The sequence below is a fragment of the Nicotiana tabacum genome, chromosome 12, assembly GCF_000715075.1.
Source record: "Nicotiana tabacum cultivar K326 chromosome 12, ASM71507v2, whole genome shotgun sequence".
Taxonomy (NCBI): domain Eukaryota; kingdom Viridiplantae; phylum Streptophyta; class Magnoliopsida; order Solanales; family Solanaceae; genus Nicotiana; species Nicotiana tabacum.
In genome coordinates, this window is record NC_134091.1 from 105,591,058 (window position 1) to 105,617,222 (window position 26,165).

The following is a 26,165-nucleotide window of genomic DNA, read 5'->3' on the forward strand; positions in this document are numbered from 1 at the left end:
GTCTTTTTTTTTTTTCTTCATAAATTCCGTGTCAAATCAAATTAGCTCGTCTAAATTGAAACTTTATAGTTTAAAAGTAGAGAAACGTGATTAGATGTTATTTGTTAACGGCTGCCCTTAATTCATTTTTGCCATATTTAGTTCTTAACTATAGGGATCTGCTATTGAAGCCTGAATTAATGTGGTCAAAGAATTCGGAAACTAGAAGAAAGACTCCTGGGACTGCAGCAGGCACGGATCTTTCGGCCATGAATTATCTTTATTTTGTGATCCACATAAATCTGACAGGCGAGTGAACATTACTTGAGGAAATAGAACTGAACTGGATTTTTTCCCACCTCAGTGATATCCTTACTTCAAATTAGATAAACTTTTAAATTAAAACTTGAAAAAAATGTGCACATTATTACCTAATTTTCGCATTGTACTTCATAAAAGATGGAAAACAAAGAAACTGGAGCTTGAAATGTAACTAAAAAGGATGTTTAAGGTCGACAGTTGAGCAGCTTTACTTAACATCCACTTATTTCAAAGTTCACATTGCTTGAAAGAACAAAGACAAACAGGTATTTCTTTATTGGAACAAATTCATCAGAAAAGAGGAAAGAAATACAGTGACACCATATGAAACAAGTATTCTGCTTGATCCATGAACCCAGGCTCCCGGCAATGTCACCTTGATTCTCTCCTACAGAAAAGAGGAAAGAAAAATATGAGAATGTGTTTAAAACCTAACAAAAAAGGAAAATATAATAGTGACCATTGTCGAACATATGATTAACAAACACAAAAATAAGTGAATGATCATGATTAAGATGCTGATACAAAGGACACCTGGATCCTGTTGTAATGGAATTTACTGTTCAATAAATGTTTGAGCAAAGTGCAATGCTAAATTTGAGAGAAAACACTTAACCTTAATCATGGAATTTATATTTTGTGTAGAGATAGCTAGATTCCAATCTCTATGGATCATTTCAAGATAAAATGAATCTGACTGACCTTTCAGCTTCATTGTGCTGCTTTGGACTAATGTTCAGGAGGAAATACGGTGAGGTTGAATTTGCTACTTTTAGATGTCTTGCTTTCCAGTATATCTTTTGCTGATTTGACCGCTTTGCTTGTGTTCTCCAGCCTCATCTCTTTAAGGTTTGGTATATCAGCCAGTCCACGTGGCACAGCCTGGAGCTTATCACAGGAGATAAGAACAAGGTGCCGAAGTATTGGAAAGTTAAGATTTGAAGCTTCCCAAGTTTCTAATTCTGCTGCTTTTTCAATCCATAGGACCTGGAGTTGGCTAAAACCTCCAACCTCCGGCTGCCAGGAATCACCGATAAATGCATCTTCTTTCAATTTTAGGACCTCAAGGGATTCCAACTGCCCCAATCTATTCGCCTCACTCCAAGCAAACCTTGTATTAGCCAAAGTTAATCTCTTCAATGTGCGTACAATTCTGAAGAATGCTGCAGGAAGGTGAAGCGCTTGATTCATGTAAATAACATCATTCAACAGTTTCAGATGTTCCAGGCACTTTAGCTCTTCAAGATTATTGATTCCACCCTTTTGGGTATCAAGAAAAGCCGCCATTTGCCCTCGGATGTTCAATTTTCTGAGATGACAAGCCTTGGCGAGCACATCTTTCTTGCAACTTTCTGGTGCAACCAAAGAAAGAGTTTGTAGAAAAGAAGCTTTACCTGTCGTGATAGCAGGGGATGGCAATTTTGCAGGTATGTTGGTGTGGAGATGCCTCAACTGTAGCATGTTCCATATGTCTGCTTTTATGTCAAGGGTGGGCTCTGATGTACTTGTATTAAGTATAAGAGTTTGTAAATTCCAGAATTTACCAAAGGTCGGAGGAAGGGCCTTGAATTCACCTGAGATAGCAATATACCTCAAATGAAATAACTGGTTAAAATCCTTGGAGAAAAGAAATTTGATGGATTCAACTTCCAAGACCCTGATAAGGGGAAACGCTTTGTGGATGAGTTTGATGTCATTAGGAGATAATTCGGTTTGTTTTTGTTTCGAGGAAAAACAATAGAAAGATCTCACATGTTCTGCAAAAGGTTTTCCAGAGAGAAAGTCATGCAGAATAGAGGGTTGAATGCACAATCGACGACAAGCATCTTGGTTTTGTATCGAAGGAATAACGTGACTCGGTGTTGGACATATTTCTTGAAACAGCCATTTGTTAGAAGCCTCCTTTATGCAGAACTCATGCAACATGTCGTGAATACGACACGTTTTTATTTGACCATCAGACCTCTTTTGCTGCAATATCACTAAGTTTCTATTGACAAGATCGTTCAAATAAAATTCTGCTATCTCCTCAAGAGTGTAGTTCTGTTGGGGCTTTATTAACCCCTCCGCTATCCACAAGCGAATTAATTTCCAAGAAGGGATATCAAAGCCTCGAGGAAAGACACCACAATACAAGAAGCACGTTTGCACCTCTTGCGGCAGACGATCATAACTCATCTCTACCAATTTAAAGCAGCTCTCTTGGCTATTCGTAAAAAGATGCTGCACCACATTTCTCTCAACTCTTAGCCAATCATTTTTGTTCGAACGACCTCTTAATGCTCCTGCAATTACCACTAGTGCAAGTGGTACTCCTCCACATTTTCGTGCAATGCTTTCTCCAAGTTCTACCAAGTCATCAGGACAACTTCCCCTGCCAAAAATTCTTTTTACCAACAATTCGGAACTTTCTGCTTGAGTCAAAAATTTCAGATCATGAGGATCTGGATTGGTATAACTAGCCAAATATTTATCAACCGTGGTAATCATGATTCGATGCTTCTTTTTGTTTAATGGGAAAACTTTCTTTACAGCATCAGTGACTTCTGCTGCCCAAACATCATCTAAGACAATGAGGCATCTTCCCCCTTTATCTATATACCCACATATCACCTTAGCTAATGCGTCCACTTCCTCATGTTGATAATCTTCGGTACGTTTAGTGAAGAATTTGAGAATATTAAGAAAAATATCCTTTATTTTATAAGATTGGCCCACGTAAACCCATAGGACGTTAAAAAATTCATATGAAAGCTGAGGATCATTGTAGATTTTTCTTGCCAGTGTAGTTTTTCCAAGTCCGGGCATACCCACCACGGGGACAATATCCAGACTTTCCCCTGGACCTTCAACAAGTCGCTTGATCACTTTGTTCGCCTCCTCATCAAAGCCGACGACTTCATCATCCTCCAAAGAAGGACCCTTTTTAAGATAACAAACTGGATTGCATCAGAAAACAGTGGATAATGTTCTTAAATTTTTGCAATTATGAATATACAAAGTCTAAACTTAACTGCAATGCTGAGATAAGATAAAACTATTTGCAAACATGATTATTAGCAACAAAAAAAAATTGGAAACCAAATTACTGCATAAGTGACATAAAAGCACTCCCTCTGCCTCATTCCACGTGGCTTTGTTTGACTGGCCACATAGATTAAGAAGGCAAAATACATAAACTAACGCTTAAAGTTGGCCCCATTTGACGCCCGCCGCTGACATGGCAAAGTGTTTATCTCTCAAACAAATTTGAGCGCATGATACATATAATTGTGTTTTAATCTTTTTTAAAATTATGTGGGTCCCACATTTTCACCCTTTTCCTCACACTTCTTCTTCAACAATAGTCAGTTCACTATTAAAACACTATAGACTAGCTCATGAATATGTCCGAAGATTAAAGGCAACGCGAGAAAATTTTCAACAAAAAACTAATAATAAAAAATATGTAAAACTAGTAAAACATCATTTTCAAAGCATACTTCACTTGTATTCTCGATCCTACCAACCACAATTCACAAAGCAGTGCATATTTGAAGAAGCAAAATGCTAATAAATGACAAAGCACAAAAAATAAAGTTACAACCATTAAAATCATTACATGTAATGGGGTAGCAATACCCAGGTTGTTAATTTCTGCAATTATACTACTAAAGTAAAAAAAAAAAATCACTATTCAATCGACTGAATCTCTCTTACAAAACTAGTGAAATTATCTTCTCCACACCAAAAAAGTGTTTTCGTAGTAGGAGGAAGAAGAAAGAATAGGCTTGACAAGAAACGGCATTGCTGACCGAAAATTTTTTCCGGCAATATACGTACCCGGAAAAATGAAAAAATGAAAAGGAGAGAGACGACAGCGCTTGCTTTTCACTCGCACGCAGCTTCTGTTACGACCTTTAACAAACTTGTAACGACCCGACCGGTCATTTTGAGTATTTACACTCCTTTCAACTATTTGAAGTCTTAAATAACTTCATATGATGTATTATGACGTGTGTGAATTTGTTGGTGTTGATTTTCAAGTGTTTCGGGATTAGTACGGAAGAATGAATTTCATGTTAGAAGCTTAACTAAGAAGGGTTGACCGGAGTTTGACTTTCGTATAAACGACCCCGCAATAGAATTTTGATGATTTCAATAGTTCCGTATGGTGATTTTGGACTTAAGAGCATGTCCGAAATTTTTTTTGAAAGCCCGTAGTTAAATTAGTCTTGAAATGACGAAAGTTAAATTTTTGGGAAGTTTGACCGGGGAGTTGACTTTTTGATATCAGGGTCAGAATCCAGTTCTAAAAATTTTCATAGTTCCGTTATGTCATTTATGACTTGTGTGCAAATTTTGAGGTCAATCGGAATTGATTTGATAGGTTTCGACATCAAATGTAGAAGTTGAAAATTCTTAAGTACCTTAATTTTGAATTGGGGTATGATTCGTGGTTCTAGCATTGTTTGATATAATTTGAAGTTTCGACTAAGTTCATATGATATTTTAGGACTTGTTGGTATGATTTGACGGGCCCCGAGGGGTTTATTTGTATTTTTGGATCATTGGTTGAGAGAACAGTAAAGTTAAAAAATTTGAGAGTTTGACCATGGTCAATATCGGGTCAAGATGATCTCTTTTTAGTGTTTTGAGTGTGCGAGTAGGTCTGCAGCATGTTTTATGATTGATATAAATATATGGTTTGTGTCCGGGAGATTCCGGATGAGTTCCAGGGTAGTTTCAGATTATTTCGGAGAAGTTTGAGTTTGCTAGTTTCTGGTGGGCTACTATTCATTCGCAATTGTGAACCATTTATCACAATCACGAAAGTACTGTTCATTCGTAATTGCGAACCATTTGTCGTAATTGCGAAAACACTGTTCATTCACAATTGCGAACTATTTATGGAAATTGCGAAAATACTGTTCATTCGTAATTGTGAACCATTTGTCGCAATTGCGAAAACACTGTTCATGGGAGGCACTGTTCATTCGCAAATGCGAAACTGGATAGAATGTTTAAGATCTGAAAATGGGACTTCGTCTCATTTTCTATTTTTACCGATTTGGAGATCGGATTGAGGTAATTTTTGAAAGATTTTCAGAAAAAATATTGGGGTAAGTGTTCTTAACTCAATTTGGTTAGATTACCCGAATCCATCACAATTTTTATCATTTAATTAGTAAATTAAGTTGGAAAAGTTTGAAAACCCTCTTGGATAAATTTGAGAATTTGAGGGCCGAATTATTTTCAGAATTTAGTAATTTTGGTATGGTTAGACTCGTGGTTGAATGGGCGTTCATATTTCATAACTTTTGCCAGATTCTAAGACGTGGGCCTCACTAGCGATTTTTAGCTAAATTTCGGATTTTTATGAAAATGGTTACATTTTCTTATGAAATTAATTTCAATAAATTTTATTGACTGAATCGAATTATTTGAGGCTAGATTCGAGGCATTTGGAGGCCAATTCATGAGGCAAAGGCTTAGAATTTCACGGTTTGAGGTAAGTAACAGTTTTAAATCTGGTCCTGAGGGTATGAAACCCCAGATTTATTGTATTATGTGAGTATTTTGGAGGTGACGCACATGCTAGGTGATGGGCGTGCACCGCAAAAATTGGGACTTGGCCCATTCCGTGAAACTGAAAAGTTGAATAAGCTTGTTGTTAGCTATGTGCCCTTTTTGTGCTATAGAAATTTGACACTAAATCATGCTTAGACTATGCGTTGGTGCTGTAAAGACCCCAGTGGTCGTAATACTTGTTGAACCTTCCTGCTTACTGTTACTTGTACTCAGTCGTTGTATTACTTGCATATTTTACCTAAGTCTCTGTTATTCCCTCCTGATACATTATATCATACTGTTTTGGGCTGATTCACCTTTATTACTAAGGGCCGTGAGACTAGCGAGGTTAATGACTGAGTGAGGCCGAGTGCTTGTTTGTGAGGTATTGATACCATAACACGTGAGTGGTCCGTGCGGATCCAGATATTATACTATAGCATGTGAGTTGTTCGTGCAACACGTGAGTTATCCATGCGGATTCAGATATTATACTATAGCACGTGAGTTATCCGTGCGGATCCAGATATTGATTCTATAGCACGTGAGTTGTCCGTGCGAATTATAGCGCTTGGGCTGTAGGAGTCCCTCCGGAGTCTATACACCCCTAGTGTGCACAAATACCTATTGAGCTGAGTGATTGAGCTGTTGTGATGAGTTGGGTGATTGTTGCCTTGAGAGGATGTACTTGCTTTTCATTTGTTGTTGCACTTAGTTGCTATCTGTCATTGTTGTGAAATCTCTGAAAGATTTTTATATCCGAATTACATGAACTTGAACTGTATAAAATTAATTTGACTTAACCTGCCGGATTTGAAAGCATGTCTATTCTTTGCTGGAATTACAGAAAAATAAACTATAACTGTGTAGCTCGTCTCAGTTCTTTATTTATTATTGTTACTTACTGATTTGGTTGTACTCATACCACACCTTGCACTTCGTGTGCAGATCCAGGTGTTTCCGGATATAGCGGGTGTTAATTCTTTCGCCCAGTTGATTTTCTGGAGATTCAGAGGTAGCTGCCGTGTTTCGCAGACCTTGCCTCTCCTTCTCTATCTCTTTTGCTTACTTATTTGGTCTCAGACTATTATGGACCGTATTTTTCAGACTTGTATTCATATTAGATGCTCATGTACTCATTGACACCGGGTTTTGAGAGTATTTATATTTGTACTTGTGAGGTTTTTCCGCTGAATTTAATCATTACGTTTTCAAATTTAAAAGATATGTGATTTATTGAGATTGTTGGCTTGCCTAGTATTGATATATGTGTCATCACGAAAGGTGAGATTTTGGGCTGTGACATGTTGGTATCAGAGCCTAGGTTACATAGGTCTCGCGAGTCATGAGCAGGTTTAGTAGAGTCTTGCGGATTAGTACGGAAACGTCTGTATTTATCTTCGAGAGTGTATTTTATCGTGCAGAATTCATTCAGCTTGAAACATAACTCTTTGAATTCCTTCAACGCATTTGTGTGCGCATGTGTGTGCTCGATATTAGTTGTGCATCACCAGCTTGTGATTCCATGAACGATTTTCGTGATATGTATTCTGTGTTTTGGTGATGGGCCAGTCTGGAGGACTTAAGGCCAGGGTTAGACCGCAGCTTAAGCTCGGTAGCTTCAATTGTGTGAACTTGTACATATGGACTCATATTTCCAGTAGTGTTCCTATGAGTGGAATTTATGGCCCGATGAGCAGTTGAATGGCTATATGATAAGTATTATGTGATTGCAGGATGTGTTCAGATGGGTTGAATATGACGAATAAAGTTTACTTGTGACTCAAGAGTTTGCTATTGTGTACTTGATTTCTATTATTTGACATATAGTCTCGAATTATGAGTATATTGAAGGATGTTTCACGTCATTAAATTGTGGGACAAATTAAATTCTCATGTCTTGTTAATAAGTTTGGACTCAGAAAGATTTAGTGATTGTGTAGTAATTGTGGCTGCCAAAGGGTATAACAAGATGCCAATTTGAGGCTAAGCAGGTGAGTTATAATGTTGAGTGGAGAGTTTCTTTTCTACCAGCGGAGTGTATGTGTTGAGATTTGAATTTGAATTTGGTTGAGAAAGTTGACTTCACTGTCACGAGAATGAAGGCGAGCTTAGAAGATGAATTGAGGTATTTTATGGTTTGTGTTACCTGAGCTTGTGAAGAATTTTTGTTGAACCGACTGCAGTATTATGGCAGTAATAAAGTATGGATATTGTGAGTTATGGAATATTTTGTTCTATGGCTTTGAGCCAAGTGGGGGAGCCTGCTATTGACGATTTGATTTCATGGTTGTGTATTGTACTGGTTTCGGTTTAAGGCATACATATGATTCAATTATGACTTGCAAAGATTGATATCGAGGATGACTCAAGTAAGGGAATTCCCGGATATAGGTTATATTGCACTTTATGAGTATATTGAAATTATGGGATGAGTGAGTTGTTATTGTGAAGGATGCAGTACGAACGGAGTATGAATTTGATCGATGGTGTTAAGGCAGGGTTACTTCTTTGGGTGTTGTTGTGCTAAGGGGGCATGTGTCTTTCGGCCCGTTTGGGTGGTACAATTTGGATTTGAGGAAAGTGAGCGACTCTCGAGAGGGTTCTACTGGATTCAAAATATATATGTGGCAATTGAAAATTTTTCGGATTCGTATATCGCTAGAATCAGTTATTTACATTGGATGGTATCGGGACTCGTGGTAAGTCTATATGGCTATGGATTATATATTTCAGTATAAAAAAGAAAGAGAAATAATTTTAAAATTCACATAAGGTCCTTCAGAGTGGGTGTCTCGGTTGTCATACTTTGTGGTTCTTAAGAAGAATACAGTGGCTTATGGGCCTGAGGGCGGTGTATTTTTATGTTAGAATGTCTTGTAGTGAGATTTGGGTAAGGATCATAGTGTTCTAACAAAGAGAAGTTTCAACTTAAGAGTTATTCAGAAGAAACTCAGAGAAAATAGGATAACTGGATAGTAGGCTAGACCAACATGGTAATGGTATGCTGGGTTATTTTGGGTAATTATGATGTGGTGAGACTTTACAGATGTTTTGGTGGCAATATTCTTAGGTTTGGTGACCTGTGTGGCTTGGTCGAGTTAGAGGGGTTCAGTTCTGATAGCTTGGTTATGTACAAATAGATTTTAAAGTGTTCTTGGTGGTTTCTACTAGGGGTTGAACTGGATATTTTCTACCGGTGTGAGGAACATATTGTGTATTGTGACTTTCTCCTGGATGGGAGCAAATGAAAGGTTTCTAACGAACCGGGTATGTAATTTGTTGGTGACTCATAGTTGATAATGAGATTATCGTACTTTTCACATGATAGATGTGGTGTGTTGTGCTGGATTAAGATTTCCATGTAAAAGATAACAGCTCAGTCTTGAAGGAAAGGTCACGAATTTTGGACAGAATGGCTAGTTTCAGATATTTAGATGAATGATATAACTGGTCGGCAATCCCAGATAAGGGTGCACATTTCAGAAGGCGCAATGTGTTTTGATTTACGGATGTTCATTGGTATTGCGGTACTCACCTGGTTGATAGACTATCGATATTCAAATTATTGCTATGTGGCACGGAAGAATTATGAAAGTATTCCTCATGGTAAGATCGTGAATGGAAGATGTGCTAGTCATTCTAGTGCTGGAGTTGGGATCAGTTACGGTGATTCATGTGTTTGATGAATTTGGAGACTGAGAGTTCTTAGAAGTATATTGTTTCGGGTTGCGACCTGTTTGAGGTGAGTATTTTATTTCAACTCAGTGGAGGCACTAGTTGCGTTAATTATTTGTGGTAGCTACGCGCTATAAGTGTGCATATATGTGAGGTGAGCCAATGTGCGGGCATCAGGGCAAGTATTCATACTCGAAAAAATAGTTAGGCTATGATATGCCTAAAGTTAATTGTTAAGCGTAAATTTATAACGTTTCTCGTGTTCGTACCTTTGTTGAGAACTATCTGGGCTATATTTGAGGTTACAAAGAGGCTAATTCCCCCGAATAAATGGGGTAGTTACTATTTATGCGTTAACTTGCCGATTTGAAGTGTGATAGCAGACTTTGCACATGCTTACGCTATGGCGTGTTATTTATACCAATCCAGGAGCATGAGAAACTTATTTCATTATCATATACATGTGTACTTGTTTAATTTCTCCTGTATGATATGTTGGGACTGGAGGCCTGTAACCATGCCAAGCGATTTATATTATTGGCACGCGAGTTGTCTGTGCCGTGTGTGGGAATTCTATTTCTATGATAATTTATCTGATTTATTAATTTCCTTCCTCTACAATTGTGCACATACGCCTACAGTTATCCTCTTCACGAAATCTGAGGAGTTGGTTGTAACATTGTGGTTGTGGTGGTGCTTGTTGAACTTGTAATACGGTTCTCTTCCTTGAGACATCTCCCATATTTGGGTACACGGATTGCGCAGTTGTGGCTTGAGTTATATTGATGTGGCGTGTATGTGAGACAGTTATGTTTAATAATATAAGGTTATTGGACCTAGAATGGGTACTATCAGGTTTGATTACAATATATTCGGGAGGATAATATTGAAAGTCTGCTTAGAAGGTGATTATGGTTCTGGTCAGGGCGAGAGAGCTCCATGGCTAGTTGATATGATGAGTGGTTATGAGTTTTGATTGTTTATTTCATCATTGGCAGTGTACAAAAGTTTTAGAATGAGGTTCTATTGAATGTGTGGTTTTATACTAGTACTTGGTTGGTTTTGAGTAGTTACTGTGATCGGGAATGGTGCTGCGAGTATGCGAATTGTGTAATATGTTATGTGATTATATCTGGCATTATGGTTATGGTTCGATGCAGCTTGTTCATATGTGAGATTCGTGTCTTGAAAAGAATTCTAGATGTTAAAAATTGGGCTCCCAGGGTTTTTGGGTTAAGGTTAAATTAATAATTTTCAATTATGTTGTGTTGTCATGCCTATATATAATAGGGTGACGTGGGATCACCCCCGGGTATGTGCGTTGAGAGGTGGAATAGAGATTTGAAGGTTTATGAACAACTCTTGGCACATTCGAGGACGAACGTATGTTTAAGTGGGGGAGAATGTAACGATCCGACCGATAGTTTTGAGTATTTATACTCTTTTCAACTATTTGAAGTCTTGAATAGATTCATATGATGTATTATGGCGTGTGTGAATTTGTTGGTGTTGATTTTCAAGTGTTTCACGATTAGTTCAGAAGAATAAATTTTATGTTAGAAGCTTAACTGAGAAGGGTTGACCGGAATTTGACTTACGTATAAACGACCCCGCAATAGAATTTTGATGATTCCAATAGCTCTGTATGGTGATTTTGGACTTAAGAGCGTTTCCGAAATTTATTTTGGAAGCTCGTAGTTAAATTAGTCTTGAAATGACGAAAGTTAAATTTTTGGGAAGTTTGACCAAGGAGTTGACATTTTGATATCGGGGTCAGAATTCAGTTCTAAAACTTTTCATAGCTCCATTATGTCATTTATGACTTGTGTGCAAAATTTGAGGTCAATCAAAATTGATTTGATAGGTTTCGGCATCAAATGTAGAAGTTGAAAATTCTTAAGTTCCTTAAGCTTGAATTGGGGTATGATTCGTGGTTCTAGCATTGTTTGATGTAATTTGAAGTTTCGACTAAGTTCATATGATGTTTTAGGACTTGTTGGTATGATTTGACGGGCCCCGAGGGGTTTGTTTGTATTTTTGGATCATTGGTTGAGAGAACAGTAAAGTTAAGAAATTTGAGAGTTTGACCATGGTCAATATCGGGTCAAGATGATCTCTTTTTAGTGTTTTGAGTGTGCGAGCAGGTCCGTAGCATGTTTGAAGATTGACATTCATATATGGTTTGTGCCCGGGAGGTTCCGGATGAGTTTTAGGGTGGTTTCAGATCATTTTAGAGAAGTTTGAGTTTGCTGATTTCTGGTGAGGTATTGTTCATTCGCAATTGTGAACCATTTATGGGAATTGCGAAAACACTATTCATTCGCAAATGCGAACCATTTGTCGCAATTGCGAAAACACTATTTGTGATGACCCAAAATATCATCTTTAAATTTAATAATTAATTATGTGTTCTAAGATCTCGAAAAGCACTATTTTATCATTCCTCGACTTGCGTGCGCAGTCCGTAATATTTTCCGAAAAGTTTTCAGGTGAAAAATAGATTAAAATATGAATTAGAGTTTTAAAACTCAACTGAGTTGACTTTGGTCAACATTTTGAGATAACAGATTCAGATCAGTGTTTTGACAGTTCTGGTAGGTCCGTATCGTGATTTGGGACTTGGGCGTATGCCCGGAATCAAATTCCGAAGTCCCTAGCTCGAGATATGGAATTTTGAAGAAACATTAAAAGTTTAAATTCAAATAGTGACCGGATGTCGAATTATGTGCAAACGACCCCGGAATAGAGTTTTGATGATTTCAACCGCACTGTATGGTGATTTTGGACTTAGGAGCGTGATCAGAATTTTATTTGGAAGTCCGTAGTGAAATTAGGCTTGAAATGACTAAAATAAGAATTTAAAGTTTTGAAGTTGACCGGGGAGTTGACTTTTTGATATCGGGGTCGAAATCCAGTTCTGAAAATTTTTACAGCCCCGTTATGTCATTTATGACTTGGGTGCAAAATTTGAAGTCAATCGGACTTGATTTGATAGGTTTCGACATCGAATATAGAAGTTGGAAATTTTAAGTTTCATTAATCTTGAATTGGAGCATGATTCGTGATTTTAGCGTTGTTTGATGTGATTTGAGGTTCAAATAAGTTCGTATGATGTTTTAGGACTTGTTGGTGTATTGGGTTAAGGTCCCGAGGGTCTCGGGTGAGTTTCAGATGGTTAACGGATCAAAAGTAGGACTTAGCTACTGCAAAAGCTGCTGCAATTTTTCTGTTGGAAATGCTGTCAAAATCGAGCTCCCTGACAAAATCGAGCTCCCTGACAAAATCGAGCTCCCTCACAAATCGAGCTCCCTCACAAATCGAGCTCCCTGACAAATCGAGCTCCCTGACAAATCGAGCTCCCTCACAAAATCGAGCTCCCTCACAAATAGAGCTCCTTGATAAATCGAGCTCCCTAACAAATCAAGCTCCCTTAAGGATACAGTTCAGCACGGTGATGCCAAGGAAGTCACTATTGGTGATGACGATGTATTACGGATGCAGTGCAGCCTATGTGTGCCTAATGTGGACGGTTTGCGTAAGTTGATTCTCCAGGAGGCTCACAGTTCACGATACTCCATTCATCCGGATGCTGCAAAGATGTATCAGGACTTGAGACAGCACTATTGGTGGAGGCGGATGAAGAAAGACGTAGTGGGGTATGTATCTCGGTGTCTAAATTGTCAACAGGTGAAATATGAGCATCAGCGACTGGGTGGATTACTTCAAAAGTTAGAGATTCTAGAATGGAAAGGGGAGCGGATCACTATGGATTTCGTTGTTGGGCTTCCACGGACATAACGAAAGTTTGATGCAGTTTGGGTGATTGTGGATAGGCTAACCAAATCAGCTCATTTCCTTCCTGTGATTACTACTTACTCTTCAGAGCAGCTGGCTCAGGTATATATTCGCGAGATTGTCAGACTTCACGGTTTACCGATATCTATCATCTCTGACCGAGGTACACAGTTTACCTCACAGTTTTGGAGGGCAGTACAGCGTGAGCTGGGTACTCGGGTAGAGTTGAGTACAACATTTCACCCTCAGACGGACGGGCAATCCGAACGCACTATTCAGATACTGGAGGATATGCTTCGTACGAATGTGATAAATTTTGGGGGTTCTTGGGATCAGTTCTTACCACTTGCGGAGTTTTCTTACAACAACAGTTACCAGTCAAGCATTAAGATGGCTCCGTATGAGGCTTTATATGGTAGACGGTGCCGGTCTCCAGTGGGTTGGTTCGAACCGGGCGAGGCTAGACTATTAAGTACAGACTTGGTTCAGGATGCCTTGGAAAAGGTTAAGTTGATTCAGGATCGACTTCGTACATCCCAATATAGACAGAAGAGTTATGCGGATCGAAAGGTTCGTGATGTTGCATTCATGGTTGGTGAGCGGGTATTGCTCCGGGTTTCGCCTATGAAGGGTGTGATGAGGTTCGGGAAGAAGGGCAAGTTGAGCCCTAGGTATATTGGGCCTTTTGAGATTCTTGAGAGAGTTGGAGAGGTGGCTTACAAACTTGCACTACCGCCTAGTCTCTCTGCGGTTCATCCGGTATTCCATATTTCTATGCTTCGAAAATATCACGGCGATCCGTCTCATGTGTTAGACTTCAGTTCGGTTCAGTTGGACAATGATCTATCTTATGTTGAGGAACCAGTGGCTATTTTGGATAGGCAGGTTCGAAAGCTGAGGTCAAAGAACATTGCTTCCGTAAAGGTTCAGTGGAGGGGTCATCTGGTCGAAGAGACGACTTGGGAGACCGAGCATGATATGCGCAGCTGTTATCCACACTTATTCACCAGCTCATGTATTTTTTTTCTAACTCCGTTCGAGGACGAACGCTTGTTTTAGAGGTGGAGAATGTGATGACCCAAAATGTCATCTTTAAATTTAATAAGTAATTCTGTGTTCTAAGACCTCGAAAAGCACTATTTATCATTCCTCGACTTGCGTGCGCAGTCCGTAAAATTTTTCGAAAAGTTTTCAGGTGAAAAAGAGATTAAAATGTGAATTAGAGCTTTAAAACTCAACTGAGTTGACTTTGGTCAACATTTTAAGAAAACGGACTCGGATCAGTGTTTTGACAGTTCTGGTAGGTCCGTATCGTGATTTGGGACTTGGGCGTATGCCCGGAATCAAATTCCGAAGTCCCTAGCAAGAGATATGGAATTTTGAAGAAAAATTAAAAGTTTAAATTCAAATAGTGACCGGATATCGAATTATGTGCGAACGACCCCGGAATAGAGTTTTGATGATTCTAACAGTTTTGTATGGTGATTTTGGACTTAGGAGCGTGATCGGAATTTTATTTGAAAGTCCGTAGTGAAATTAGGCTTGAAATGACTAAAATAGAAATTTAAAGTTTGGAAGTTGATCGGGGAGTTGTATTTTTTATATCGGGGTCCGAATCCAGTTCTGAAAAATTTCACAGCTCCGTTATGTCATTTATGACTTGGGTGCAAAATTTGAGGTCAATCGGACTTGATTTGATAGGTTTCGACATCGAATATAGAAGTTGGAAATTCTAAGTTTCATTAAGCTTGAATTGGAGCATGATTCGTGATTTTAGCGTTGTTTGATGTGATTTGAGGTTCAAATAAGTTCTTATGATGTTTTAGGACTTGTTGGTGTATTGGGTTGAGGTCCCGAGGGCCTCGGGTGAGTTTCAGATGGTTAACGGATCAAAAGTGGGACTTAGCTGCTGCAAAAGCTGCTGCAATTTTTCTGCTGGGAATGCTGTCAAAATCGAGCTCCCTGACAAAATCGAGCTCCCTGACAAATCGAGCTCCCTAACAAAATCGAGAATCGAGCTCCCTGGCAAAATCGAGCTCCCTGACAAAATCGAGCTCCCTGACAAAATCAAGCTCCCTGACAAAATCGAGCTCCCTGACAAATCGAGCTCCCTGACAAAATCGAGCTTCCTGACAAAATCGAGTTCCCTGACAAATCGAGCTCCCTGACAAATCGAGCTCCCTGCAAAATCGAGCTCCCTGATAAATCAAGCTCCATGACAAATCTGTAAGTTATAAAAATAGGGGACTTCGTCCCATTTTGCCTTTTTGACAAATTGGAGCTTGTGGAGAGGTGATTTTGATATATTTTCAAGGAAAAATATTGGGGTAAGTGATTCTAACTCGAATTTGGTCAATATACATGAATATATCATTGTTTTCACCATTTTATTAGTGTTTTTGAAATAGAAATTTGAGAAACTTTTAGAAATCTCATAGAAATAAATTTTTTAGATTTCGGTGTTGATCCGAAGTCAGATTTGAGTGAAATTGGTATGGTTGGACTCGTAATTGAATGGGTTGTCGGATTTTGTGAAGTTTCGCCGGATTCCGAGGTATGGGCCCCACGAGCGATTTTTGAGCTAATTTCGGATTTTATTGAAAAATGTAGTATTTTCTTTTGAAATTGATTCCTATAATTTTTGTTGACTGTATCGAATTAATTATGACTAGATACGAGTCGATCAGAGTCTAAAAATCGAGGAAAAAATATAATACTTGGTTAAATTGGAGCAAGTCGAGGTAAGTGACTTGTCTAACCTTGTGTGGGGGAAATTCCCCCCCAGGATTGATAATTGTAATGTGTGAAATGTCGTGTACACGAGGTGACGAGTGTGTACACGGGCTAAATGTGAAGGATTATGTTTAAATTGTGTAGATCACTATTGTGCATTAATTAATTATTTTATTTTGTTATATTCTTCATCATTGATTTAATGTTTATATTTTAAATATGCTTGACCTTTTCCTGATAATTGTTTTATCTGTTTAGTTGGAACTTGGTTTCTTTTATTCTGTGCATTATTTGAAGGTTGATTTTCTTTAAATTAAATATTATTAATATGAAGTATTTGAATTTTTTTTAAACTTGATATTGAAGCAACATATTAAAGAGTTTGAAATATTATTTTCCTGAATTGTTTACTCTTGAATATTTTTGTAAGATTTTCGTACTCATTGTGATGGAGCAGTGAGCTCTTTATTGTGGAAAAATATTATTGATGATTTATTTTGGCATGAGCGGTGAGCTCTTTATTGTGGAATAATATTGTTGTTGAATTATTTTGGCAAGTTAAATTATTTGAGCACTTGAGGTACAAATTGTGATATATTGTGATATTGAGACGCATGCGGTGGTATAAGGTCTGGGTATTGAAACGCATGCGGTGAGATAAGGAAGGCTTGATACGCGTGGCTAGTAGGGGGAACTACTAGAAGTCATGCGGTGTGATAAGGATGGCTAAAACGTGTGATGCTATTTCGGGAAAAATATTTTCTTTCAAATAAATTGTGAAGGCTCCCGCGGTGAGATAAGGAAATGAGATATTGTGAATTTGCTTATGATTTGGGACTACGAGGCGGTACCTCGGGAGTGCTCTTGTTGATATTGATTTATGGCCGCAGTTGCCTTTTGATTATTGTTGTGATTTCTTAAAGTTGAAAAGAATTATGTTTTGTTTCCACGAGGTATTTATTTGCCATTATTTGGTGTAATTAAATGTGACATACTACTTGATTCATTTTCAATGTCATTTTATTTTACTATATTGTTAAACATTTTACCATGCCATTATTATATTCTAGAAGGGCCTCACCTGACCTTGTCACTACTCTACCGAGGTTAGGCTTGACACTTACTGGGTACCGCTGTGGTGTACTCATACTACGTTTCTGCACATCTTTTTGTGCAGATCTAGGTATATCTTACCAGCCTAGACGTCAGTGAGTTACCTGCGCACGGAGACTTCGAGGTATATCTGTCAGCGTACGCATACTCCAGAATCCCCTTCTATTTTTTTTTATGTTGCTTCCTTATTTTTCTTTAGACCTTGATATATAGAGACATTGAGAATAAATTCTTAGAAGCTTGTGACTTATTTCTACCGGGTTTTAGGAGTTGAAATTGTTTGAATTGTAATTTTAATTATTTTAGATATTTATTATTATTTCGCATTGATAGGCTTACCTAGTCTTAGAGACTAGGTGCCATCACGACATCCTACAGAGGGAATTTGGGGTCGTGATACTGTTCATTCGCAATTGCGAACCATTTGTCGCAATTGTGAAAACACTGTTTATGGGAGGTACAGTTCATTCGCAAATGCGAAGTTTTTGTCCGAAAATGCGAACCTGGATAGAATGTTTAAGATCTGAAAATGGGACTTTGTCCCATTTTTCATTTTTACCGATTTGGAGCTCGGATTGAGGCGCTTTTTGGGAGATTTTCAGAGGAAACAACGGGGTAAGTGTTCTTAACTCAATATTGGTTAAATTACCCGAATTCATGGTTGTTTTTATCATTTAATTGGTGAATTAAGTTGGAAAAGTTTGAAAATCCTCTTGGATAAATTTGAGGATTTGAGGGCCGAATTGTTATCCGAATTTAGTAATTTTGGTATGGTTATACTCGTGATTGAATGGGCGTTCATATTTCGTAACCTTTGCCAGATTCCGAGACGTGGGCCCTACTGACGATTTTTGAGCTAAATTTTGAATTTTTATGAAAAATTTACATATTCTTATGGAATTAATTTCAATAAATTTTATTGACTGAATCAAATTATTTATGGCTAGATTCGAGGCGTTTGGAGACCAATTCACGAGGGAAAGGCTTAGCGGAATAAGAATTTCACGGTTTGAGGTAAGTAACAGTTTTAAATCTGGTCCTTAGGGTATGAAACCCCAGATTTATTGTATTATGTGAGTATTTTGGAGGTGACGCACATTCTAGGTGATGGGCGTGTGGACGTGCACCGCGAGAATTGGGACTTGGCCCATTCCATGAAACTGGAAAGTTGAATAAGCTTGTTGTTAGCTATGTGTCCTTTTTGTGCTATAGAAATTTGACAATGAATCATGCTTAGGCTATGCGTTGGTACTGTAAAGACCCAAGTGGTCGTAATACTTGTTGAACCTTCCTACTTACTGTTACTTGTACTCAGTCGTAGTATTACATGCATATTATACCTAAGTCTCTGTTACTCCCTCCTGATACATTATATCTTCTGTTTTAGGCTGATTTACCTTTATTACTGAGGGTCGTGAGACTAGAGAGGTTGATGGCTGAGTGAGGCCGAGGGCCTGTTTGTGAGGTATTGATACCATAGCACGTGAGTTGTCCGTGCGGATCCAGATATTATACTATAACACGTGAGTTGTCCGTGTAGCACGTGAGTTATCCGTGCGAATCCAGATATTGTACTATAGCACGTGAGTTGTCAATGCAGCACGTGAGTTATCCATGCGGATCCAAATATTGATTCTATAGCACGTGAGTTGTCCGTGCGGATTATAGTGCTTGGGCTATAGGAGCCCCTCCAGAGTCTGTACACCCCTAGTGAGCGCAAATACCTATTGAGTGTGAGTACTAAGGACTGAGAGCCGAGTGATTGAGCTGTTGTAATGACTTGAGTGATTGTTGCCCTGAGAGGCTATACTTGCCTTTTCATTTGTTGTTGAACTTAGTTGCTATCTGTAATTGTTGTGAAATCTCTAAAAGATTTTTATATCCGGATTACATGAACTTGAACTGTATAAAATTGATTTGACTTAAACTGCCGGATTTGAAAACATGTCTATTCTTTGCTGGAATTACTGAAAAAGAACTATAACTGTGTAGCTCGTCACTATCTTTAGTTCTTTATTTATTATTATTACTTACTGAGTTGGTTGTACTCATACTACACCCTGCACTTCGTGTGCAGATCTAGGTGTTCCCGGACATAGCGGGTGTTAATTCTTTCACCCAATTGATTTTTCGGAGATTCAGAGGTAGCTGTCGTGTTTCGCAGACCTTGCCTCTCCTTTCCTATCTCTCTTGTGTGCTGTATTTGGTCTCAGACTATTATGGACCATATTTTCTAGACTTGTATTCATATTAGATACTTATGTACTCAGTGACACCGGGTTTTTGGGAGTATTTATATTTGTACTTGTGAGATTTTTTCCATTGAATTTAATCATTACGTTTTCAAATTTAAAAGATATGTGGTTTATTGAGATTGTCGGCTTGCCTAGTATTAAGATAGGCGCCATCACGACGGGTGAGATTTTGGGTTATGACAAAACTTAACGTCTCAGATTGGTGCGAACAGATCAAATTCTATCGGAGTTTTAGATCTTGATGTTGTACTTTATACTAAGAAGCTAGCTACTATTACTCAATGTAAATATTCGACCGGTCATTTTGAGAATTTGAATGCAATTCGATGATTTAAGGTCTCGAGCAGCTTCTTATGGTGTATTACGACTTGCGAATATCGTTGGTTTTGATTTTCGAGTGATTCAGAGCTTATTTAGAAGAACGATTCTCATTTTAGAACTTTAAGCTGGAAGAGATGACCAAGTTTGCCTTTTGTATATTTGATCTCGGATAAGAGTTGGTAATTTGAAAGTTTAAAATTTTTCTAAGTTTGGCAATGATTTGACTTTGTGGTTATCAGGCTCGGAGTTTGGTTTTAGGACTTGAAATAGGTACGCTTTGTCAATAATTACTTGTTTGCAAAATTTGGTGTCAATCGAAATTGATTTGATATGATTCAGACGCTTGTTTGTAATTCTAGAAGTTCTTGAACTTTTCTTTGAAATTCATGCATTTTGATGTCCGATTCGTAGTTCTAGATATTATTTTTGTATTTTGATCGCGCGATCGAGTTCGTATGATATTTTTTACTTGTGTGAATATTTGGTTTGGATCCCCGATGGCTCGGGTGAGTTTCAGATTGGTTTTCAGATTTGTTTTGTCAAATCTTTGTGTGCTGGTGCTGGTGTCATCGCATTTCCGATGAAAAGATTGCAAATGCAACCATCGCATTTGCGGACATCTAGTTGATTTTGCGATTCTGTGTTGCTGTGGAAGGAATTCGCATTTGCGAAGAAATTTCTCGCTTCTGCGAGAGTTTTGCTATCCGCTTTTGCGAGACATCTATCGCTTTTGCGATGGTAGATGTTTTCGCATTTGCGAAGCTTTTGGTCGCAAATGCGACTTTAGCAGAGAGTCCCATGGTTCACTTTTGCTATGAAATGCTTGCTTTTGCGGCTTCATATTTACGAAACCAGTGTCGCAAATGCGACATCTGAGGTTGGTATTAGGACTTACATTTCGGGACTTAGTCTTATTTTATTACCTTTTGATCCCTAGACTCGGTGAGAGGTGATTTTGTAGAGAGATTTTCATACCAAATTAATGGGTAAGTGATTTTAATCAATTTTTAACTATATTAATGATTATATCTTAGATTTAATATCAAATATATGTGAATCAAAGTGAAAATTTTGAATTATCAAAAGGTTGTAAAGGAGTCTAGTGTAAATGAATATTTAAGACCAAACGCGACTCAAATAGAAACATTGAACATCACAAGGCCAAACTTGTTGCCGAAAATTTCACTCAGAAAGATGGCATTGAGTGACATTTTCACCGGTCTCTAGGAAAGACTCTTAGAATTATAATGGCGTTAGTAGCTCATTATGACTTAAAGTTACATTAAATGAATATGAAAATCACCCTTTCTAAATAGGAATTTAGATGAAAATATTTATATGGATCAACCAGAAGCGTTTGCCATGGAAGGAAATAAGTAAATAGTGCATAAACTAAAGAAGTTAATATATTGACTTAAACAAGCTTTGGTATCTTAAGTTTAATGAAACTATTGTTACCTTTGAATTTAAGAAAAATACTGTTAATTGGTGTATATATCTGAAGGTTAGTGGGAGTAAGTATTATGTTAGTCTTGTTTAATGATATCAACTTGCTTGCTACCGGTGATGTTGGTATGATATATGATATCAAGAAATTTCTCTCTAATAACTTTAAAGTGAAAGATATGAGAGAGCTATGTGATTAGGATAGAAATATCCGAGGATAGATCACAATGATGGTTAGGGTTGTTTCAGAAAGTCTATATTAATAAAGTGTTAAAGAAATTTAGAATGGAAAAATGTTCACAAAGTTCAGTTCAAGTTCAGAAAGGAGATAAATTTAGTCTCAATCAATGTCCAAAGAATGAATTGAAATGCAAGAAAATAAAGATATTCCTTATGCATCTATAATTGGGAGCTTAACGTATGCCCGGACATGTACGGGATCGGTCAATTTTGCTATTGGGATGCTGGGCAGATATCAAAGTAATTCAAAAATGGACCATTGAAAGGCTGCAAAGAAAGTGTTGCGGTACTTGCAGGGAACAAAAAACTATATGCTCAGTTATAGAAGACTATATATTTAAGATTATACAGGTTTGTGGATATACGAAAATTTATATTTGATTATTTATTCCTATTAGCTGGAGGAGCAATATCATAGAAGAGGCAAAGCAATCTGATATAGATGCATCCACCATAGAGGTTGAATTTGTGGCATGCTTTGAGGCCACAGTTCAGGCTAATTGGCTGCAAAACTTTATTCCAGGACTTGAACTAGTCGACAACATTGCTAGACTGCTAAAAATTTATTGTGATAATTTCACAGCAATCGTCTTCTCTAAGAACGACAAATATTTGAAAGGTGCTAAACATATAATACTTTACCGTCAAAGACGATGTTCAATAATATAAAGTGTTAATTGAACATATTAGCATCAAACTTATGATTGTTGATCCTTTGAGGAAAGGATTACCGTCCAAATATTTATAGCACATGTTGAAAGAATGTGGTTTATTGATAGTAATGAATGTCTTTATGTAAAGACTTTATTATGCTTAACAACTGACACTTTGAGCTTATTTATGTATATGTTTCTGTGATTACATATTTTTTTCTTGTATACACAAGGCTGAGAATGACAATGATAGGTTCTGGCTTAGATAAAACACATGTAAGCATTATCGTTGGACTAATAAGTGTTACTTTTGCAGGTTATGTTGGTAATATACTGATATTGTAGTATATAAAAGGAACTATATCGAATAAATATTAAATTTTGACATGTAGGAAGTGTATATGTAACTATTATATTACTAGTCTATTCAAAGCAATTTACTCCGACTATTATTGTTGTTCGAGTTACCACTGAAAATTCCACAAGCCTCCCTTGAGGTTTAGACTTGTAACACGTATCTCTCTTGTCAATTTATATATTACAATCCACCCTTTTATCATACATAACAAAAGCATATTTTATATAAATAGACAAGTTTGCACCTCATACTCTAAGTTTATTCTTTTCTGTAATAAATATATTTTCTCATATTTTATTGGGTGATGAATCTAATTGTGTCTTCTTCCTTTCAATTTCTTCAAATAACGTTTGCACAATTAAGTAGATAAATAAAAATAAAAATAAAAACAAATACTCTATAAAAGAAAAAAATTCTAATTTTATTTTTCGTCAATATTTATGTAAAGAAATTATTTAAAGAAGTTGAGTGGCATAAATGAATCAAATGCATCGGGCTAAGCAGGAAGAATCAAATGGAACAAGGAGTTTATCATTAAAATGGACCAAGGAATTAAACTTATTCAAAAAATTAAGTTTATTATGACAAATTAATTATCATTTATTTCGTTTTGCCAATCACTATTTGTTACATAGAGTTACTTGTGAGTATATGTTTCTATGATTGCCCAGCTCTTTTTACCCGATTACAAGTACGTACATAAAAGTTAAAACTCTTGTTTATTAATATGTGATGCAACTGAATAGATGAGGTGGGGATGCAATTATTTGGTAGTCTATTTGAAAGGGGAAAAGAAAATAGAAGCTTTTGGGGTTTCAGGCATACCTGCGCTGCTTCCTGGGCACCTTTTTTAGTCAGATCAAGAACTGGGCGGGGCAGAAAAGTTTCATTATTTTGGCGAAGTTCCTTAACCATCTCATAAATGGCTTCGATTTCAGCTGCAAGATTCCTGACTGTAGCGAGATGGCCCACATCGAAGGATCGTGCCACTCTATTTTTGTCTTGGTGCATCTTTGCCTGGACAAGGAACTTATCAATGGCATCCTCAGCTCTATGTACCGTTCTTTGAATCTTCTCCTCCAGCAGTTTCCACTGACTGCCCTCACTTTGGTATTTTGCAGCATCGTCTAGGAAGGATTTTAGGCGTTGGACTTCTTCCAGCAGATTTTCCAACTCTCCCTTTGCACCTGCAATCAGTTTCACATTTTCACTTAATAGCTGCAACAGGTTCTCTACTAGAAAATTCACTACTGCATCTGCCATCTGTCTTTCTTTGGTAAACAAGAACGTAAATAGAGAGGGTAGTTTTTTCCAGCTTGTAGCGATGAGATTTTCACTTCATCGCAGCTGTATATAAAGAATGTTGCATATTTTAAGCTGACTCTTATTCTGAATTATTTAATCAGTCTTCCTATATTCTTTTTTTTATTTTATTTTTATTTTTATTATTTTGGGTGCACCAACCAACAATGTAACAACTCTAATGACAGTTGGTATCCCATAAAAATATTTGCAAGTGGATACCATAATTAGTCTTAGGGCTATGGCTTTTCGATGTTAAGATACTAGTTTTCTTGGCACTTACAATATTTCCTCTAGGCTAATAATGATGGCAAATTCAATCAAAATATGCTTGACCCGCTAAATCCATCTATAATCAATCCGTAATCAACCCGTTCACTTAAAATACCTATATGGATTAATGTGAATCAACCCGTATTCATGAACCCAAATATTGACTGTTGACAGCGGGTCAAAAAGATGGAAAATCTTAAAATGCTTTATGTACAGCAGCCTAAGCTTTACGCTGTTGTAACTACCTCAAAGCGTTCATGATCAATAAACAAAAAGCACAACATGAGGGCATCATACTCCTTTTGCTTATTTTGGATAGCAATTTTTCTGTTAGCTTTTTGCTAAAAACAAATACATTCGTCTTTTAAAATAAAATAGAACTCTTAAATGATCTCAAAATCAATTAAAATGTTCTCGCAAAACAAACCAAATAAATAAAAACCTCGGGTTCAAGCCCTTGAAAATATAATTATATTTGTTAGTAGGGTTTTGCCTTCAAAAAAGTGGGACTTTCGTAGAATACGTCTTGCATTAGTCGGGCCCAATAACGGTTCCTAGACACCAAGTAGAAAACAAATACTTCACAAATCCAAGAAGTATACTTGGACTGATGCATGCACAGATATAACTATATTGATTTTGCTATCGAATTTTATCGTCTTGTTCTGTGCTTCATATTTTCAAAATCATATTATTTCATGTGGCTAAAATAAATAAATTAAATTTAAGAAGAAAGTTAAAATGAGGTATAAGAAAATAGTAAATAAATAAATCCAAATGTCTCCATTTAACGTGCAAATTAACGCAACTGTGAAACCGGTATGTTTGTTGAATTAGAGACTCATTTACGGCCGCACGTAAAACCATGGTTTGATTTTTTTTTCCTTTGATTTTTATGTACTTTTAAAATGCAAAATAAATTGCATCCTATAACCTATTGTACCTGTTATAAAAGTATTAAATATTTATTTTATTTTCAATTTGCAGTTTTCCAAGTTCATTGTCTATGTATTTTTTTATATGTAAAATACATTGAAAACAAATGAGATACGAGGCGCAGATCTTGGGTTAATGTGATTTGATATATATGATATTCTGTTGATTTGGTGATGATTTGATTTGGGCGATTTTCGGTTTGCAACTAACTGTGGCTGACGAAATATTAGCCAGAATTTTCACCGGGTGTCTTTTTTAAAGACCTCATGTTTAACTTATATTCCCGTCTAAACAATTTGTGCAAAAGTAACATTGTCCCTGCACCCCCGCCAGAAATTATTCTTGTTTTTCTCCTACTTCTTCTTCTCGTTCTTCCTCCTACTTCTCCATCTTCTTCTTGTCCTTTTCCATCTTTTTCCTTACAATAAATTATGAGTACGCAACTAAATTTGGAAAAGAACAAGATATATGCTGTACAAAATTGAAGACCTATTGCTTTATTTGTGGTTGGGAGTGGGTAAAATTCCACTGCGTTAAATTGTCTATCCCTAATAATTTGGATTGGATTGAAGAACTTCATTGTTGAATTTTTATTGAGCTTGAAAAAACTTTGATAGGATATATGCATTCTTGTTATGTTTTGATGATCTAACAAACTTAATGATAAGAACCAGATAAGGAACCTAATACATGTCCTCAAGTACGTGAGAATAACAAGTCTCAAGTTGGGGACGTGAATCAACTCTTAAGAGTCAAAAAAACAACAAGGGGAACATATGGACACCAGTTCCCTTGATGACCGTACCAGTCAACCTCCCAACCGCTGTAAAGTTGCTGCCTGCACACGCAACAGTGCAAAACAGTGCAGCAGTCAACTTCATTGGTAATGCCCTTGTACCAAACATGCTTGCATTATTCAAGTGATGTCACCTATGTAATATTAACATTAAACAAAAGGCAAAAATCACTTGAACATTTGAAGAATCTATCCAGCATTCTCTCAAGTCTGTGCATCAATCCAGCAAGTGATTCTCAAGGGCATCAAGAACAAAAAATAACATAACAAAGGACCAGTTTTCTGTATTGAGTTATCACATGTCCTTAGTGGTGTTTCACCTTTGTTAAAGTACTTTACTTGTGATTCGTACTTAGCTTAGTTAGATGCATTGGATAGGAAACTTTTGTAAACTCATAAACCTTGTGTTTGTGTCT

At 37.1% G+C, this 26,165-nt stretch overlaps 1 protein-coding gene across 1 annotated transcript; it reads right to left on the reverse strand.

The window, feature by feature from the left end:
• Nucleotides 1-461: 461 nt before the first annotated feature.
• Nucleotides 462-23,794, reverse strand: LOC107768910 (putative late blight resistance protein homolog R1B-23). Its single transcript, XM_016588076.2, has 3 exons — nucleotides 23,268-23,794; nucleotides 1,003-3,222; nucleotides 462-688 (listed from the first exon to the last, which is right to left on the reverse strand). The coding sequence occupies exons 1-2, from the start codon at nucleotides 23,703-23,705 to the stop codon at nucleotides 1,030-1,032; spliced, it is 2,631 nt and encodes an 876-aa protein (XP_016443562.1). The 5' UTR covers nucleotides 23,706-23,794; the 3' UTR covers nucleotides 462-688; nucleotides 1,003-1,029.
• Nucleotides 23,795-26,165: the final 2,371 nt, after the last annotated feature.